Genomic DNA, 17,855 nt, shown 5'->3' with positions numbered 1-17,855 from the left:
CAGGGGATGTACCATGCCAGAGTCAGGTGGGACGTGACGTAGATGAACGCTGGTGCTTTTATGTTTCAATCAGGCTGATTTTAGAGTTTAAATCACCATCATCATCATCATCATGGCGATGATCTTGCTTAGGGTAATGATGTTTAAAAGGAAATGGTCAATCACAATCAATAAAGCTGCTGCAGCAGTGGGCCAACCAAAATACAGTGGTAATGAGACACTCATCTCATCCCTGTATATAACAAAAGCATTCATTTAACTAGTTTTAAACACTTATATAAATGTGCTGAGAGCGATTCGATGAGCTGCAGACTCTGATATACACGGAGTGATAAAGGGATCTCAGAGCTCACCACTCCCTGCAGTTATGCTGCTCATAAAACTGGACAGTGATGAGTAAATCATCCTCCCAGATCCTTCTGGTGGATGCAGGTGAGAGCAGGAGAAGCATTCTGTAGGTTACAGCTGTACATTCATCACGGGCATGAAAATCATGGTAATTTTGGGCATTTAAAGATTGATTTGAACTGTTCTTTTTCATTGCCTTTAACAAACAAGAATTGGGTGCAAAAGCTTGAAGTTTTTTTGGATTTTCTATGATCCACACAGCATCAAAAGACTGCATCTTTGTCTCGACTGAGAAAACGTTTCTCCAGAAAGCATTTGGCTTCTCCATGTGGGCAGCTGCAAATTTCAGTCAAGCTGGAAGGTGCCGATTCTCTGTGGACAGCGATGCTGGCGTTCCAGCCTTGAGGGTGTCTCCGGAGATCTTCCTATTTTATGTAAATCTACCTTTCTCCAGCTTAGATCGTCCCGAGTTCCTTGGACTTTTCCACTGTTCTGAATGTTGGTCAGTGACTGCTGTCAAACAAATCCCTTTCATGCTGACAAAGAACTGTCAGTTGTATGTTAAGTTCATTGAAGTGACCATTGCTAAGATTTGGCTCTATATAAATACAACTGAATTTTAATAGGCATTGTCATAGTTAAACACACACTTTAGAACCTGTATCTATATGCATGTACATTTGTACGATCCTGTGTGGACTGGAAAAAATCCCAAATGAATTCTAAGATGTTCACCCAGTGTGTTTTTTTTTTTTAACATTACATTTTTATGCATCTCTGTCTTTGTATTTCTGGAGGCTCAATAAACATCGCTAGCTCACAGGGTTCGTTCCATTTTAAAGTCCCATTAAGTCAACATAACGTACAGGATTTCTAGCAGGTGCTTGTTCCCAGGACACATGATGGTTTCTCTAAACTTTCACCATTACTTTATGTTTTTACTGGCTGCAGAGAGCAGCCTGTGAGAAAAAAGAAAATCAATTCACCATCTAAACAAAGCGCTCAGAGAGGAGGTGAAACTTTACGAGTCCCGGGCCGCCAACATTTACAGGGTAGCACATGAAGTTCAAACTGACCTGCTGAATTTCTAAAGAGTTAAAAATAGCCCAGAATAATATTATTCTCTGGATGGTGATATAACGTCTGAGATAATATGAGCTGCTTCCCCCTCTCCATTCAGACTCGTATGGAGGACCAAAGCTGCCAAAAATTCAAAACAAAGAAAGAAATGAATGAACCTGTAATTAATGTAATATGCCATGAGACACTTGAAATAAACACCAGTTAGCTCATAAAATGGTTTCTGTTAGCCGTTGTTTCCTTTCTATAATTTTGTGCTAAGCAAAATAAAAAAGAATAAGTTTGGAGAAATAAACTGGGTTGGGGGAAATCCGTACTATGACTGGTACGTAGCAGCCAGCCTGCTAATCAAATATACTCGATTAACTGATCAGCAATAAGGGGCATTCAGCCATGTGTTAACACAAAGCAGCGATCTTCTTAGGAGTGAACATTCAGCAAACTCACTCCTGAGATCCTTCACTGTGAAATGCTCTGAGAAAATGTAAAAGAACAAAGAGCCAGACTCCACAGGCCTCAGTTAGTTCATGATTGTCAAATTAGAAAATGCCTGAACAAATATGACTTGTTTGGAAAGGTTGGCAGGAGAAATAATAAATCTGAATAAACCACAACACTTCTGGAACAATGTGATTTGGCCAGATGAGACGTTTGTGGAGTGGAGACGTTTAACCGTAATGAACGGCAACAGGTTTGGCAAAAACGAAACACAGCACATCAGCCGCCAGGCACGCTGGTGGAGGGCTGGTGATTTGGCCTCATTTCGCAGAACCTGTCAAATGTGAGACCGCCTGTCTGACAGCTGAAGCTTGGTTGAAATCAGGTCATCCGACAGGACGATGATCCCAGTCACAGCAGCAAATCTACAACAGAATGGCTGAAAAAGGAAAGGATCAAGGTGCTGCAATGGTCATGTCCAAGTCCAGACCTGGTTAAAATGCTGATAAACAAACCCAAAACAAAACCCTAAAATAAAGAAGAGAGGGCCATGGGATGCATTTAGTCCTGTGAGAACATTTTATAAATTAACACAATTATTTTAAAATGTTGAGGTGGGTTTAATGGCATACAGATTCATTTACGGAGTAATATACTTTGACATCACCGTTAATGCCTAAATTCAGCTTCAAACCTGATTAAACTAAAATTTGAACAATTATCATTTTCCGTTCATTTGAAAATTGTTTGCGTGGTTAGTCATCGGAAGAATTGTGCCTACATGACGTCTTTGAATAGAACAAAGATTCACCTCACTATTGCCTGACAGAAGAAAAAAAAAATCTTATATTTCAGAGGACCAGAGCAGCAGCTGTTTCTCATTTTTGATCAAGATTCTTTGATTAGCTGCAGCTGACATTTTCCACTGGATCAGTTTCAGTTTGGCTTTTTAGGAAAAACTGAGGAAAAAAAAAGTAAATTCAGAGAACTAAAATTCGTGTTCTGATCACCGACGAAAACAAAAACACGTTTCAGTGAGAGATTTGCTCGAATCGGAGCTTAAAAAATATATAAATAAATGAAATAAAGATCAGGTGAGTACGAAATGCAAACAAGACATCAGTCGAAGTGATGAGGAGCTAAAACAAAGAAGACAAAACACAACTTTAATCAGGGGAATAATTTAGTAGAGTGAACAATTTTACATTTACATAAATTAATTCACATCATGATTTTCTTTTAACCCTTCCACAACAGCCTGGAAATGCTCCTCACCTTCTATAAGGAATGACATGGTTTCCGATGACTATATACGCTGTTAACATAACAAAACTGTCTGCATGGCAGGACAGCGCTGCATAGTTCTCAGGCTGGAGCTGTATCACAAAACTCAAACATACGACGAAAAAGAAAAGAAAAAGAAAAGATGTTTCTAGTGGGTTCCCAGGCTGACGTGAAAGTCTTTGTGGAGTGTACGCTTGCTTGTGTGTGTGTGTGTGTGTGTGTGTGTGTGTGTGTGTGTGTGTGTGTGTGTGTGTGTGTGTGTGTGTGTGTGTGTGTGTGTAGTCAATCCTGTTCTCACACTCCTGGATCCTTCACCCTCACGGCTACAGGAAACCTCACAGAGGGAGGGAGGTGTCTGCACATCCATCAGCCCAGCTCAAAGTGCTCTGTCTGGGCTCGCTGTGATGGCCCGGAGGCAGGCACGGAGCTCCCAAAACAGCTCTTCATCTTCCCCAATGTCTTCATTTTCTCCTCCTCCACCCAGTCTCCTCTTGTCAGCACCTATAACAGAGGATTAGCTGTTCCTGCCTCCCCCCCCTTCCTCCCAGGTGTGAGAATCGAGATGGCAAACAGAGGAGAGAGAAGTGGCCTTTGGGGTTCTCTGAAGGTTTCCTCACTGGTTTGAAAATGAGGAAGGAAATGAGAACAGAAAATGTTGGAAGGTGCAGATGTGAAATATTCCATCGACTTACTTCTGTCCTACTTCCCTCATGATATCGGGTCCAGCACTGTCAGTAAAAGGACGAGTCACTGTTTCTGACAGCTTGTTGTTTTCTTGAAATTTTTTCAGTGGTGTGTGTCGTCATTCGAAGAGCCAAAGTTGCCTTCAAGTTACACAGAAAATAAATTCCATTGTTCTCTGGTCAGCTGTGCAAATGAAGCTCAAGCTTCCTTGGCTCTCTCTCGCCAAAGAGGTAAAGGTGCATTTCATGTAAGTCTACAAGCTGGTGTACCCCCCCCCCCCTTCACCCCACTCTACAGAGGGGCGATTTGGTGGGCGAGGATGAAGAGGAAGGACGGAGAAGATCAGTTGAAGAGGATGGAGTCCGGGTCCCTGTTGGCCATCTGCGCCATGTGTTTAAGTATGTCCTTTTTGGTGATGATTCCCAGCAGCCTCCTGAAAACAGAGACAGAAAAGCAGAACAAAATCAGAATCAGAATCAGAATACTTTATTGATCCCTGGGGGAAATTATTTTTTGTTACAGTGCTCCATTTTAAACCAACATTAAGACAAGACAGACAATACGCTAACTAAGAATAGTACAATATATACATATACATACATACATACATACATACATAAGTCACTTATAAATAAATATTTGGAAAAGAAACATGTGTAGTTGTAGCAGTAACCAGTGTGTTAAGTGGATGCGTTGTACAGGGAGATGGCCACAGGCAGGAATGATTTCCTGTGTCGTTCAGTGGTGCTTTTCGGTAATCTCAGTCTCTCACTGAACGAGCTCCTGTGACTGACCAACATGTCATGGAGTGGGTGGGAGGTGTTATCCAACATTGTCTTTATCTTGGACAGCATCCGCCTCTCCGACACCACCTTGAGGGAGTCCAGCTCCATCCCCACAACATTGCTGGCCTTACGGATCAGTTTATTAAGTCTGTTGGCATCTGCGACCCTCAGCCTGCTGTGGATGACTTCAAGTCATTCTTTGATCACCTCGTCATGGAAAACCAGAGAGAGTGACAGAAAGCAGAAACCTTCGCTTAGGCCTGGCCCTCTATCTCGGCACAGTTGATTCAGTTTTATTAAACGGAGCCAGGGCAACTGGCAGAGCACAGCAACATGAAAACACAGAGCAAACAAGTGACTGATCAACAACACGACTCTGCTAACACAAATCTAATTTCCAGTGGTGCTGGTGGTGGGTTGGGGGGGGGGGGGGGGGGGGTCAGAGAAATGGAAGCCGTCCACGACATCCGGCGATTAATTGCGCAACGCTCCGAGGACATTTAATCTGCTGCATATTAGCGACAGATGATTTTCAACAGATGGCATAAGCCATTCCTCTTCTTACAAATTAAACGTTGAGGTGTCCTCACATGCCAGTCACCATCTGCATCTGAAAGGAGCGAACCACCATCAGCTCACGACGCTCGCTCAATTAAAACCGTTGCAGGAAATTGCTGTTTTTGTATGCACGCTGTGATCTGTGATGACGTGAGGCAGCAACGCCCTGAGGAGTCAGAGAAATGGGCTGAACTGGCTGCAAATGGCTCGATGAAAACTAGATTTCTTGGGGCCACACTATGAGAATCTCCACTCACAGCTCGCCCGACTCCTTAGATGTGGCTTCGTCGCCTCCCCCAGCATGAAAATCAGATTAAAGAGTCGCTATTTTGACACATGTTAGTGGTCTGTATGGAGCCCTGAAGCTTAAACTCTTTCCCCCATAAAGACAACATCTGACAACCTCCCCAGTATTCTTAATGAGGTTGTGGATACAAGCGGCAGAAATCATCGTCCTTGGGAAGGTGTCTGCGGTGAGAAGCTCAGTCATTTGGCAGGAATTCAAGTACAGCTGGTAGAGGGATGCAGATGAGGTGGTTTGGGCATCTGACTGGGATGCGTCCTACACCTCAGCAGGGCCTGGACATGCTGGAGAAGATCCCTCAACTGACTAAGGGATAGCTTATGCACCCCTCCAGGACAATCTGGAAATCTCTGCTTTAACTGGCGCCCCTATGACCCACACCCCAATAAGCACCGAAATCACTGTTTACAATATATTATATTTTTTTGTTTATCTGTAATATCCTTGATGCTTTAAGCCTACATTTTACTGTGTTATGGAAAAGACATGCAGAGCTGGAGATCTGACAGCCAAGTAGTTGTTTAGTTTAGTTGTAGTCCGTGCAGTCTCAAAATTCAGACGTCTACAAGAACCCTGAATTACTGTTTTTTGGACTAAAGCATAACAATATTCATCATTACATTCAGATTTTTATCCTGAGTCCCTACTACAGCAGCATTGTAAGATTCTCAGTTCAAATAAAGCCTAAGCTTTGGTGCACAACCTCAGCTTACCCTTACTGAAAGAGGCTGTTTTAGCTCTTCGCCCTTTAAGCCACCTTTTGTCTGATTGGCTGTCCCTAGCAAACAGAAGTATTCCAGAGCAGGTGGGTGGGGCTTCTGTGAGATCACTATACCAACATCATGCAGAGGTAAAAATAGAAAAACATTTGATGGAGACGTTGTGTTTAAAGGGGCTTGAAGCCTGATCTTCTAGCTCCCAGGGATTATTTCTAAATACACTGACCTCATCATTAACATTCACAACTGCAGCTGTATGTGAATTATATCATATTATATTTTTTAGATGAAATATAAATATTTAACAAACAGATAATATTGAAAAGCTTAACAGGTCCACTTTAATGTAAACAACTTCATCCTCTGACCAAAACAAAAAAGCCCAACACAAGCAGCTTTTACATCTTTCTTCCACCCACACAAACATCCCAGCGCTGCTTCTTTAAACATCTGTTCAGAGAAACACATGTGACAGGACTGTCTTTCATTCATAAATGCTCACGTGAAGATGTGAATTTGACAAATGAGAACAAGATCAAAGAAATCTGAGCACAAAAAGAAAAAAAAAAAAAAAATGAAAACAAGGCAAAACCAAGTCTAACGAAAACATTGTGGCAGTGAGGATGTTGTTGTTTTGGCTTGTTTTGCAAAATAAACTTAAGCTGACACATGAAAAACAAAAGCAGATCGAGGTTTTGTTTTTTGTTTTTTTAAATTTCAACACAACAAATACCGAGTCAACCAAAAATGACTTCCACCTAACTAGGCAACCTTGAACTAAACATAGCCTGGGAAAATCCCTTTGTTGCAGGTGAGAGCGATAAAATTAACATCTCGTAGGACCGCAGACACCAGAGTTTGCACTTCATACAGCCTCAAGGTCTGTTTTCTGTGTGCAAACCTTTTTTGTTCCCAGACAATGAGTGATTCATTTCATTTAAAACCTCATCCTGCCCAACCAAGCAGAGCAGACTACAGCTTTCTTTAACCAGTTTCAGTCCTTTCTCCTTCTCACCCCTTTTATGTACCTCTAGTTCCCTCATGTTCCTCTAAGTCCCTGTTTAGCCCAACCCAGAAAAGAAAGAAATTCTACTTTGGGCCCATCTGAGGCCAATGTGTCCTTCAGGAGTCTATGCTTGACAAAGTTACCCACAGGCGGCGAGTCAATCTTAAACCGATCTTTTATAATAAGCTGTTGTGCTGAAGAGCAGCAGCTACATGCCTGAGGGGTTTTTGTTGACAGTTGCTGATTTTCATCTCTTCTGCTCTCAAACTTGGTTTGAATTATTGCTCCACACGTCAGACTCAAGTGGCAGCAGGAAGAAACAGTAAAAAAGGGGGTTTTACACAGGAAGGATAAATTGGTTATACACACTGACAAACAGTGACACTACAAGTATAACGATGTGTTCGGATCAAACCCAAAACAAAGTTTTTGTGTGGTTAGTTATACAGAAAGTACATGCGAAGAATCAAATGGATGCTATGTGAGTAAGAGGTGAATAAGCATCCAAAAATAGTGCAAAAGAAATTGTGTCTCGGGCTGTGTTGTGAAACCTGAGGTTTATTTTTCCTCCCATGCTGCTTAAAATCCCTTGAAAGCACACACCATAACCTAGTGTGTAACTTCATTTAAATGTAAACACAACTCCAATTCCAAGAAAGTATGTATTTACAAATGCACTGCCATCTACTGCATGCTGGTGAACTTGCAGAGTAACACAGACCCACTATACAAAGGTTTAGATGCTGTCGGTGCTGTTGACCCCCCCAAAACAGTTCAGCTTCAGGTGCCACAAACCAGTGGGTGAAGTTACAGTGACATTATCCATCTTAGAAATGACCCATCTTTTGAGACATTTTCAGCTGTTTGACAATCTAGGGTACAAGGTAAGTAAGATGTCACCAAATTTAAACCTATTCATCATGGGCATGAATGCCATGGTAATTTGGGGCTTTGAATTATTTCTTTGAACTTTTATTTTTCCAGGGTGGACTGAATGTACAGCATACACCTTTAATGACTTTAAAAAACGTTGGGTCTTGTTCCAGACCCCGTCAAACTGTTACCTTACCCTCAGATGACAGAAAATAGGTTAAATATTTTGAAACAACCCAGGAACCACCAAAGCTCCAGCCTGCCATGTACTGGAAATTTGACATGAAATTAGAGACAAAGATTGAGGTATTTTGCCACAAAGACGAGAGGTATGTTTGGAGGAGTAAAGGTGAGGCTTTCAAACCTAAAAACAGTGCACCACCTGTCAAGCATGGTGGTGGTAGCATCATGTTCTGGGCTGTTTAATGGCAGCAGCAATAGCACGAAGTGGCTGGAATAATAATGGGGGAGGAATACTGCCAAATTCTTCAACTTCACCTCAAAGCAACAGCTAGATGTTGGACATGGTTGTTCTAACAGTAAATGATCCCAAACACATATCAAAACAGGTGAACATTATACTTCTGGAATGGCCTTTCCTAATCCCTGTCCACATCGATATTGAAAGTGCATTTAATAGCTGAGACCGTGGCAGGAAACCAATTTAAATGAACATTATACCAACTCTACCAAGAAGATTGGTCACATATCCAGTCAGAATTATTGTGGAAGCTTGTTGACAGATAACAAAAGCACCTGGTGGAGGTGCAACTTGCTAAAGGGCATCAACTATATATACTTTTGACCCCGTGTGGATTAGAGAAAATACAAAATACATTCAAATTTGAGCACCCAGTTCTTGTTTTTTAAAGTCATTACAGATGTGACTTGATCCACACTAAAGTAAAAAGTACCTTGAGCGCTTATTTACAATAAATACTAGATCACGAGGTCTAAAAAGACTTGCTTCAAACAGCCTCTTGCACATCAGCTAACTCACGGGGGTTGCAATGACAAATTCTGAGAAGTCCTCTTTAACCTCATTTGCCAACTCGACTGTATTTCAGCTCGTGCTAAGTTGTAACATCAAATTTTATTGTCCCCCAGGTAGCGAAAAAAACATTTTTTTTAAAGTAGCTCAAAGGTCACTTTGCTGATGATTTTAAGGGAAAGAATTTACGCTTGTCTCCATGTTTTTACTGATTTATAGGTAACACTTTGGATCATTTTAAGCCTTTATATTAAAAAAAAACAAAACGCGAATACGGCAGAGAAATAACAGGAACATTGTAGCTCGCTGCATCTTAACCTCTGAGCTGCATGAGATCCTCACCCTCAGAATTTAATTTGAGCAAATACAGTGAATACGTTGCCTGAATTAGTTGGGCTGAGCCAGCCTTCTCTGCTTCAGTGATCCAAACTGATAAACTTGGCATAATTCTTCCCCTGGCAAACCCACATTTCTTTCATATTCTTACATTTATTTTCCTTCCCTCTCACATTTCATATCTTCATTCTTTTTCTACGCCGCTTTTTGATTCGCTCTTTGCAACATTAGGTGGCTCTGTGCCTTGATGGCAGCTCAGGCCAAGGCTAAACACTCGGTCTTCCACAAAAGGAGCGTTACTGTAGAAAACTTGATACAGTGTGCCAAGAGGACAAAGTGAGAAACCACAAGCTGCATGATTACGTGTGTTTGTTTAACCGCCTTTGTTATATACACCGCATGTACTGTAAATTCATAATATACACAGTCCCACTCCTAAAATCCCATGTTTGAACATGTCAGACCTCGATCTAAACAACCGTGCGCGCACGAGAGACGGACCGAAAGAAGAAAAATGAACCCAACTCTGATTAAGTTTATTGTTCTTCTGTTGCTGAATGTAATTCTGCAGACCAACACTATAGTTTTCCATTATGAAGACAGATGTAAGGCCCGACAGACAAAAGAACAGTGTGTTGTTCAGCTAAGTTGGCCTCAGTGGGGCTGGAGGAGGTGTGGTTGATAGTGATGATTTTAGAACAGAGTAAAGTTTTTGCTAAATATCCCTGAGAGCTCACATTTCAAATGAATGACCAAACAGTAGGGCTGAACGATATATCGCATTTGCGATAATATCGCGACATGATCAAGTGCAATTTTCTAACCGCAAAGGCTGCGATTATACTCTGGACATGTCCAAATTCATGGGCTGCATTCTCCTGAGGCCGCATTTGTAGACCGATTACGTCACAGCGACGCGCCGAAGGCTGTCCAAATTACTACCATATCCCAGAATTCATAGCGCGGCCCAGCCAAACTCCAGTTTCCAGCAATGGCGGCCGCTACTAAGTTTTAAAATTACTCATACTAATCTTTCTGGGTCACAAAATAAACTTTTAACATATTTTCAGGCGAGAAAGTAGCTGTGTAAACATCAAATATCTGCTCGGTTTATCAAGATATCCCATATTTGCAAAAGTGCTTCGACGTTTTCAGAGGCGTCTGCTACCCACCAGCTCGACAGCTAGCCGGGAGCTCGAGGGTTACTGATGCGGCCGAGAACGGCACAACTCCCGGCACATCATTTTCAGATCACCGCGGAGTTTCGCTGCTCGGGTTAAACGTAATATATAAGTCACTTAGACAACCTAAAAATGTTATTGTTGGGCTTTTTTCAGTGTTTTGTTTGTTCGTGAGTAAATCGGTTTGGCTGAGATTAAAGTTATTAGATTAGATAAAATAAAACTTTATTAATCCCCCGGGTGGGTTCCTCCTTGGTTTTCACACAGCTGACTAAACGTCAAACAGAAAACTTATTAAACAGAAGTATGAGACAGTCGAGAATTTACACCAGTGTCTGGTTATATTTTAGATAGCAAGAAGCAGACGGCCGAGTTTATTAAACTCCACCGAGACAGCGGTGACGCTAATCAGAACTAGACCGTCCAATTTCACGCCTTTAAACTTTAAAGGCGTGTTTGTGTGTGTGTTTATACAATTGCTATTATGTTTGCACTTTATGTGTAATGTTACTGACTGCAGAGATCAGTAAGATGTGTGTATTTTTTATTTATTAGTTTTATTTATTTAATATTATTTTTTAATTGAATGACTGTCTAGTAGTTCACAGATGTCGAAAAACTGAGTGTGGTAAAGCCACTGATTTTGTTTATGTATATTTCTGCAATCTGCACATTGTACTGACTTTCATTTTAATGTTTACACCAGGGTTCCTTGTCAGCACTTTATGCTCAGATGTTTGTAAGCTAAAAATAAACTATTGTGTATGTTCAAATATACTGTTGTGATTGAAGAAGTTAAATAAAAATGTCAGTCATCAATTCATGCATCACCTCATGTCATCATAACAGAGGTCTGTCTTCCAGGAAAGAACAGTTTAAAATTAATGTAATATAGTATTGGCCATACTATATGATGTATTGCTTGTCTTTGTTTAATAATACAGAAGACAAAGACCTTAAAAAATAATCGCATATCGCATCGCAATCGCAATATTGGGGCAAAAAATCGCAATTAGATTATTTTCCATAATCGTTCAGCCCTACCAAACAGCAGCTTTAGTCCAATTTCTGCGTCGACTTCGTAGCGGCCGAACTGATGCCAGGTTTTCTACAGCTGAGGCCAAGTTTGATTTAAGCTCTTTAAAACATTTTAATGATGCATCTGAACAAAACTAACTAAAAGAGAAGAAAAAGACATCACTTACTCAGGATTACAGGCGCTGGTTGTTTTGTTTGTGGTTAGATCAGAATCAATCAGAATCAGAATACTTTATTGATCCCTGGGGGAAATTATTTTTTGTTACAGTGCTCCATTTTAAACCAACATTAAGACAAGACAGACAATACGCTAACTAAGAATAGTACAATATATACATATATATACATACATACATACATAAGTCACTTATAAATAAATATTTGGAAAAGAAACATGTGTAGCTGTAGCAGCAAACAGTGTGTTAAGTGGATGCGTTGTACAGGGAGATGGCCACAGGCAGGAATGATTTCCTGTGTCGTTCAGTGGTGCTTTTCAGTAATCTCAGTCTCTCACTGAACGAGCTCCTGTGACTGACCAACATGTCATGGAGTGGGTGGGAGGTGTTATCCAACATTGTCTTTATCTTGGACAGCATCCGCCTCTCCGACACCACCTTGAGGGAGTCCAGCTCCATCCCCACAACATTGCTGGCCTTACGGATCAGTTTATTAAGTCTGTTGGCATCTGCGACCCTCAGCCTGCCTCAGATTATAGCGCTCATCAAATATTAAAGCGAATGCAGATCTGAAATGCACGGAGCTAATCCAAGCTGCTGATGCTGTCGTGTTGGAATTGCAACTGCCTGTGAGTAATTGCAAAGTCTGGGAGAGTTCAGAGGGCAGTTAATAAAATCCTTCATCGCATCTCTAATTCTGCAGTCACACTAGGGAAAACAGTGGTTGAATATATTGCAACCATGTGCAATGAACTTGCGATGAAATGGTCGCTTCAAAGGCAGGAACCAAGTCCGGGGCCGCTCACAGTAAGTTGCCATCTTCAAAGTGACAATAAGACGATGCAATCCCAATAAGACCGAGTCAGTCTGCTGCGAGTTTCTTATCAGTTTGCACTTAAATGGATTCAAGCTATAATCTGTTTGTGATAATGCGGCTCTTAACTGTGACAAATCGGTGAAAATCCCAAATCTGTTGCTGTCTAGATACCCAGAAAATCATACTAAGTACTTGCATAAATCCAGCCAAAACCTCACAGACCTGAAACAGCAATTCATCCTAAACATAGACGAAGTTGTTGGAGGACGGTGATTTACTCCGAAATGACAGACAACTCAGCAACCTTCTCTTACATGACCAGCATACAACCAGCTGGCAACCAGTTGAGTCAACTTGCAGACAAATTGCGCTCATCAGTGTAGACCAAGTGTTGCAACCAATCTCTCTGCATTTATAAATCCCTCTGTTAACATGCAAAACTTGGTCAATTTATCAGAGTTATTCCAGCTGCGGCTCCGTTTTTTCTTAGTCACGAAGACGTCACCGTCCCATTTTCACTCTGGTGACCAAGTCACTGGCTTTCACCACCACGATGCAGCATGTGCACAAACAGATTTTGTAGGAATTTTTTGGATGCATGTTGTTCTCTGGGATTTACTTTTAAGAACATGTTCGTAACGACTTACGTAGTTAAATAAAGGTTATCTTGAACTGATGCACCTTGTTGTAGTACAATTTGGTACTACGTGAAAGTACAGCCTAGCCCTAGTGCAGCTGATATCTCTTTGGTACGATACTCAGTTGTCTTGGACATGAAGTCACTTATTTCTTCACATTTTGTCGATGGTTTTAGTTTTTGTTATTTTTCGTATAAACATTTTTTTTTTTTTTTTTTTTTAAATGGCAGAACGGTGGTTACGGTTTCCCCTGTGTTGGTTCTTACTGCATACTCTGTACATGTTAGGTTTATTGGTGAAAGAGGAAACATGTTAGAAAGTTAAAAAATATATATACACATCATCTGCTAAGTTTCCCAATCATACTACAAAAGCCTTGATCACTGCGGGACTACTTTGAAGACGCAGATTTTAAAAAGTGTCACGAGCTACAAAAGAAAATCTTCAATGCGTCCAAATTGATAGCGTGCCATCATCATAATTCCTCCGCTTCCCTGTGTGTTGCTTTTGCAAATATCAAATACCACGTAGGCTTTGTAGCTCTATCCATGACATGTTTTCCATTACGGAGACGTGCATACCAAAGCCCCAAAAGCCATTATATCAGCAGATGTACAAAACACAAAGTCCTCACTGAAGTTCATGGTATGGAGTCAGTGACAGTTCAGAGTTTAAGGCAGAAAAACACCTTGAGAATTTCCACTGTTGTTCCTCACTGCCACACACTCCATTAACCTTCTGTCTCCCCCTCCCTGACTCCTGCGCTCACCTTGATGCATGACCTGACAGAAGAATGACCCCGAGCTCTCCTACACATTCATCTGTCACTCCTTTCATTCCTCCACAAGCGCAATTTCCTCAACATATCTCAGTTTAATGTCTACGGGAGTGGGAGTGTGGTCATTTTGTGTATCTTTGTTAATATTGCTTGAAACTAGAGGGCTTCGCTCATACAATAAGTCATTTTGGAGACTAAATCCAGCGCAGGTTTGCCCTTTGGACACTAAATACTTGATATAAAAACATTAATTACAAAATCAAGTATATGCATGTGTGTGTGTGTTTCTTCTTACCCATTATGTGTGACCAGACACTGGCGTAGCCCCAGTTTTCTGAAAATATCCACAGTGATGTCCATAGGGGTGTGATCAGTAACTGTAAAGGGGCTCAGGTCCATGATGCACCTCAGCCGGAGGGGAGGCGGTGCGTCGGGAGGAAGCAACGGTGTGTGCTCAGTGAAGACCACTTGGGAGGCACTGACGATGCCATCCTGACGTTTGCGGGCATTGTCTGAAAGGAGCAAAGTGGGATTTGTGGAAACCAAATTGCTTTGCATACAAAAAAAACAAAAAACAAAAAAAACAACCCTGTGACTAGATCTTTGTTTACACACGAGCATAATTCATACCTATTGATATGAGCAGATCTCTCCTGAGTACAAATCCCACAAGCCTTTGGGACTCCGAAGAGACAACCACAGGGAAGCCACTAAAGTGCGTGCTCTCCACCAATGACTGCGCATAAACCAAGAAACGAATGTTATTTCTATTATCTCTATTAGGATTCCAAATCTCTTCCCAAGAAACATAGGTGTAATATGTGCAGTCGTACCTCCACCTCCCCCACAGTCATGCCCTCCTGCGTGAGCACAGCCAGCGCGGGGTCCATCCTCCTCGGCCTCATCACGTCCACCGCCAGGCTGCTGTGTTCAAACTCTTCTTTTGGCTCCAGGAACGGGTATCCATTCAGCCTGATGTGAGCCTGCGAAACATCAAGAACATGCAGGTTTTACGTCTCCATTTTTAAAAGGAGGGGGGAAAAAACCTAAACAATAAAACACATGAATCCTAATAAAGACAAAAAGAGCGCAAACTCGCTCTTATTGTACAGCAAAGGGTTGGAGGGGACAGACACTTTTCATTAACGTTTGCAGACACGTCACCTCGTAAATTCCCTCTCTTCCGAAAGCATCTGCCACCCATTTGCTGGTCATGGTTGCAGCCATGAGGGGAACAATGTACTCCAGACCGCCAGTCAGCTCAAACATGATGACTACCAGAGATACTGTCATTCGAGTCACTCCACCTGGAGGCAGATATGAGAATGGAAAAGGTTAGACCACAGGCGAGCAAGATTAATAGGCGATTTAATTCCCGTCTGACTCATTTTATCTTCATCTGCAGGCAAAAAGAAAAAGAGCAATTAGAGAACAGAGGGCACATAAGGTGAGCATATAACAGAGACCGCGCTGCTGTTCATCGAGTTTACAGAGGCATTTAGTGGCACATCTATTTCTCTACCCGAGAGCTCAGACCATTCATCTCCTCTCTGTATGACACTGTTGCCACTAACATCAGCTGGTAAAGTCTGAATCCAATTATCATCATCTTCGACCTCAGATGTGGCCAGAAAGCCAAGGCTACGTTTTCAACTCTGTGCTTTTCTTCAAAACAACTGCCACAAAACAGCTGCATGTCAAAGACTTTATTACGAGTGTTGTATAACCTTTTTTTCCCCTTTCAGAGGATTAAAAACTTTTCTTCCTGTTTTTTTCTACACATTTAAATTATTAACTGATGATTTTTTTGTGATTATGTACCACAAAAATCTAACAAGATTAATTTCATCACTTCAAGAGGTTTTTCCAAAAAACAAGTAAGATTAGTAATCGAGCTGCAGTCAGGGTGGCGCGCGCACTGTTAGCTAATCCAGATGGCTGCCTCACCTTCCAGTGGCGTGAACGCGTCTGAAGTGGGACTACCTCCTGCTGTTTGTGCTAAACGTGAGAAAGGATTACTGCAGCACGCGTCCTGACCTGATTCTCCTCATGTGAAATGTACATAACATCCAGCTGTTACAACAACAGAATGAGTCTCACACGTGTAGAAATTCTGTTTCTTTCCAGCCACTCATGCTGTATATGTAGAAACTATATAACACACAAGTAGTAACCATAGAACCAAAACACAGAACAATAGAGAATCCAAATTTTCAGAGCAGTACTTGGGAATGGTGAGAAGGAAGAACTCCCTTTTCACTCTTTATGTTTTGAAAGCCTACTAGGAAAGACCCTAGAAGCTCTCCTCTGAACCCTCCTAAGACCCAAACTCTTTCATGGCATGCATTTTTAATTTCTCTTTGCTATTTGGGCTGATTGGGACCTGATGAATGTAAAAACAAAGAATTACCAGATTTTTATTTATTTATTTTTTTTAACCTGCTTTTTGTTTCTGAGAAAAGTAAGATCCACATGAGAGGACATTCATTTTAAATTTCAATAGAACAGTGGCGGTATAATGTCCTTCTAAGTGGATATCAGGCCCTTGTAGAGCGAAATTTAGTATTTTGGTCTAGACAGCCCAAATTGCGACGTCCACATATGTGGACTCCAGGTCCTAGGAGGTTAAAGGTTTCTGCCATATTTCAGGCCTGACTAAAGAATAAATGACTGGATTTGCATCAGATATTAGTAAAGGTGGTTTGTGATTATGCAACCCCCCCCCCCCGGGAAAAATCTGTAAAAGTCGCCAAACCACGTCTTTATTTATACGCACTGAGGTGTCAAACATCGTCATTGAGGGTACAGGGAAAGTCATCAAATATTGTTTGAGGGAAAAAGTTAACAGGAAGAAAACTCGAGGAGGAGCATTTTCTATCTAGACACGAGTATTTGGCAGTGTGTTATTACTGTGTAATAACTGAAAGTAGCTACCCTTGTTTTAGTTTTGGCTCTACGAGCCATCTCTATTTGCATTGCTGTACCAGATCATCAGGAATGTATTTAGTGCCAGCATGTATTTTGCCAGCAAAATAAGTAAACGTATAGAGATCCAAGTACTGGCGTATGCTGGGTTTGAATGTTTGCAGCTCAAACAGCTCCACGGAGCAGCTACGATGGCACAATCCCATAATGGTGACTTGTGAACAAGAATAACAGCAGCACATGAGAGTCTGAGGCGGTCAAGAGTGGAGACTCCTGTGTGTAAATGCTGTTGCCCTGTGTTGTGAAAGAGACTTTGAGGAAAATGCAAAGAGACAAACCACAGTGTAGTAAAGGGAATGAAATCTCTGGCTTTCTTAAATCAGATGAGATCTCTTTCACTGCCAGATATTTTATTTATGAGCACTATCATAAAGTGTAGTGTGTGCATATATTACAGAGACATATTTCAGAAACAAGAAACCTCTCTTTAAACTCTGTCCCAGATCTATAAAACACGCGGCTCGCTACCCTCAAACTTTCTTCTTGTGCGAAGAATTAAACATCTGTTTTTAGACTAGACACCTCTCTGTGAAGAGAACGATAACCCATCAGCATCATTTTTCTGTGCTATGTTTAGTTAGACAAAAGAGAAGGGAAAGGGAAAACAATGATAACTGTATCATCATCATCAAGCGTTAAAACAATTTACTGCACATGAAAAGTAATGGCTAATATCAGAAACCTGAAGTGTGTACGACATGTGACATCTATGAACTGAAGAGAAAACTGATTTAATAAACAGCTATAAATCTGTGGTGTATTAAACACCAGATGATGTGTAGTAAACAATCGCTCTGTAAAGCTTTTTCTGTATTTAAATAGGTACTTTTATCTCA

At 41.3% G+C, this 17,855-nt stretch overlaps 1 protein-coding gene across 4 annotated transcripts in view; it reads right to left on the bottom strand.

Moving 5' to 3' along the window:
• Positions 1–2,550: 2,550 nt before the first annotated feature.
• The window catches only part of clcn5b (Cl-/H+ antiporter 5b), a 52,870-nt gene continuing 37,565 nt past the window's right edge, over positions 2,551–17,855 (bottom strand). For 2 of the 4 annotated variants that reach the window (XM_085395790.1, XM_085395799.1), the window contains exons 12-16: positions 15,199–15,341; positions 14,868–15,017; positions 14,665–14,770; positions 14,330–14,546; positions 2,553–4,267 (exon numbers count right to left, since the gene is read on the bottom strand). In XM_085395790.1, the coding sequence (XP_085251916.1) occupies positions 4,177–4,267; positions 14,330–14,546; positions 14,665–14,770; positions 14,868–15,017; positions 15,199–15,341 (707 nt within the window). In that variant the 3' untranslated portion in view covers positions 2,553–4,176. Of the gene's footprint in view, positions 4,268–14,329; positions 14,547–14,664; positions 14,771–14,867; positions 15,018–15,198; positions 15,342–17,855 lie in introns of all 4 variants that reach the window. The other 2 variants (XM_085395772.1, XM_085395781.1) reach the window with 2 other exon arrangements.

The sequence above is a fragment of the Rhamphochromis longiceps genome, linkage group LG3 (genome assembly GCF_057381845.1).
Source record: "Rhamphochromis longiceps isolate RC_006_pf linkage group LG3, R_longiceps_female_GT1.1, whole genome shotgun sequence".
NCBI lineage: Eukaryota > Metazoa > Chordata > Actinopteri > Cichliformes > Cichlidae > Rhamphochromis > Rhamphochromis longiceps.
Note: the sequence above shows the minus strand (reverse complement) of the source record. Positions and strands in the feature narration are given on the sequence as shown.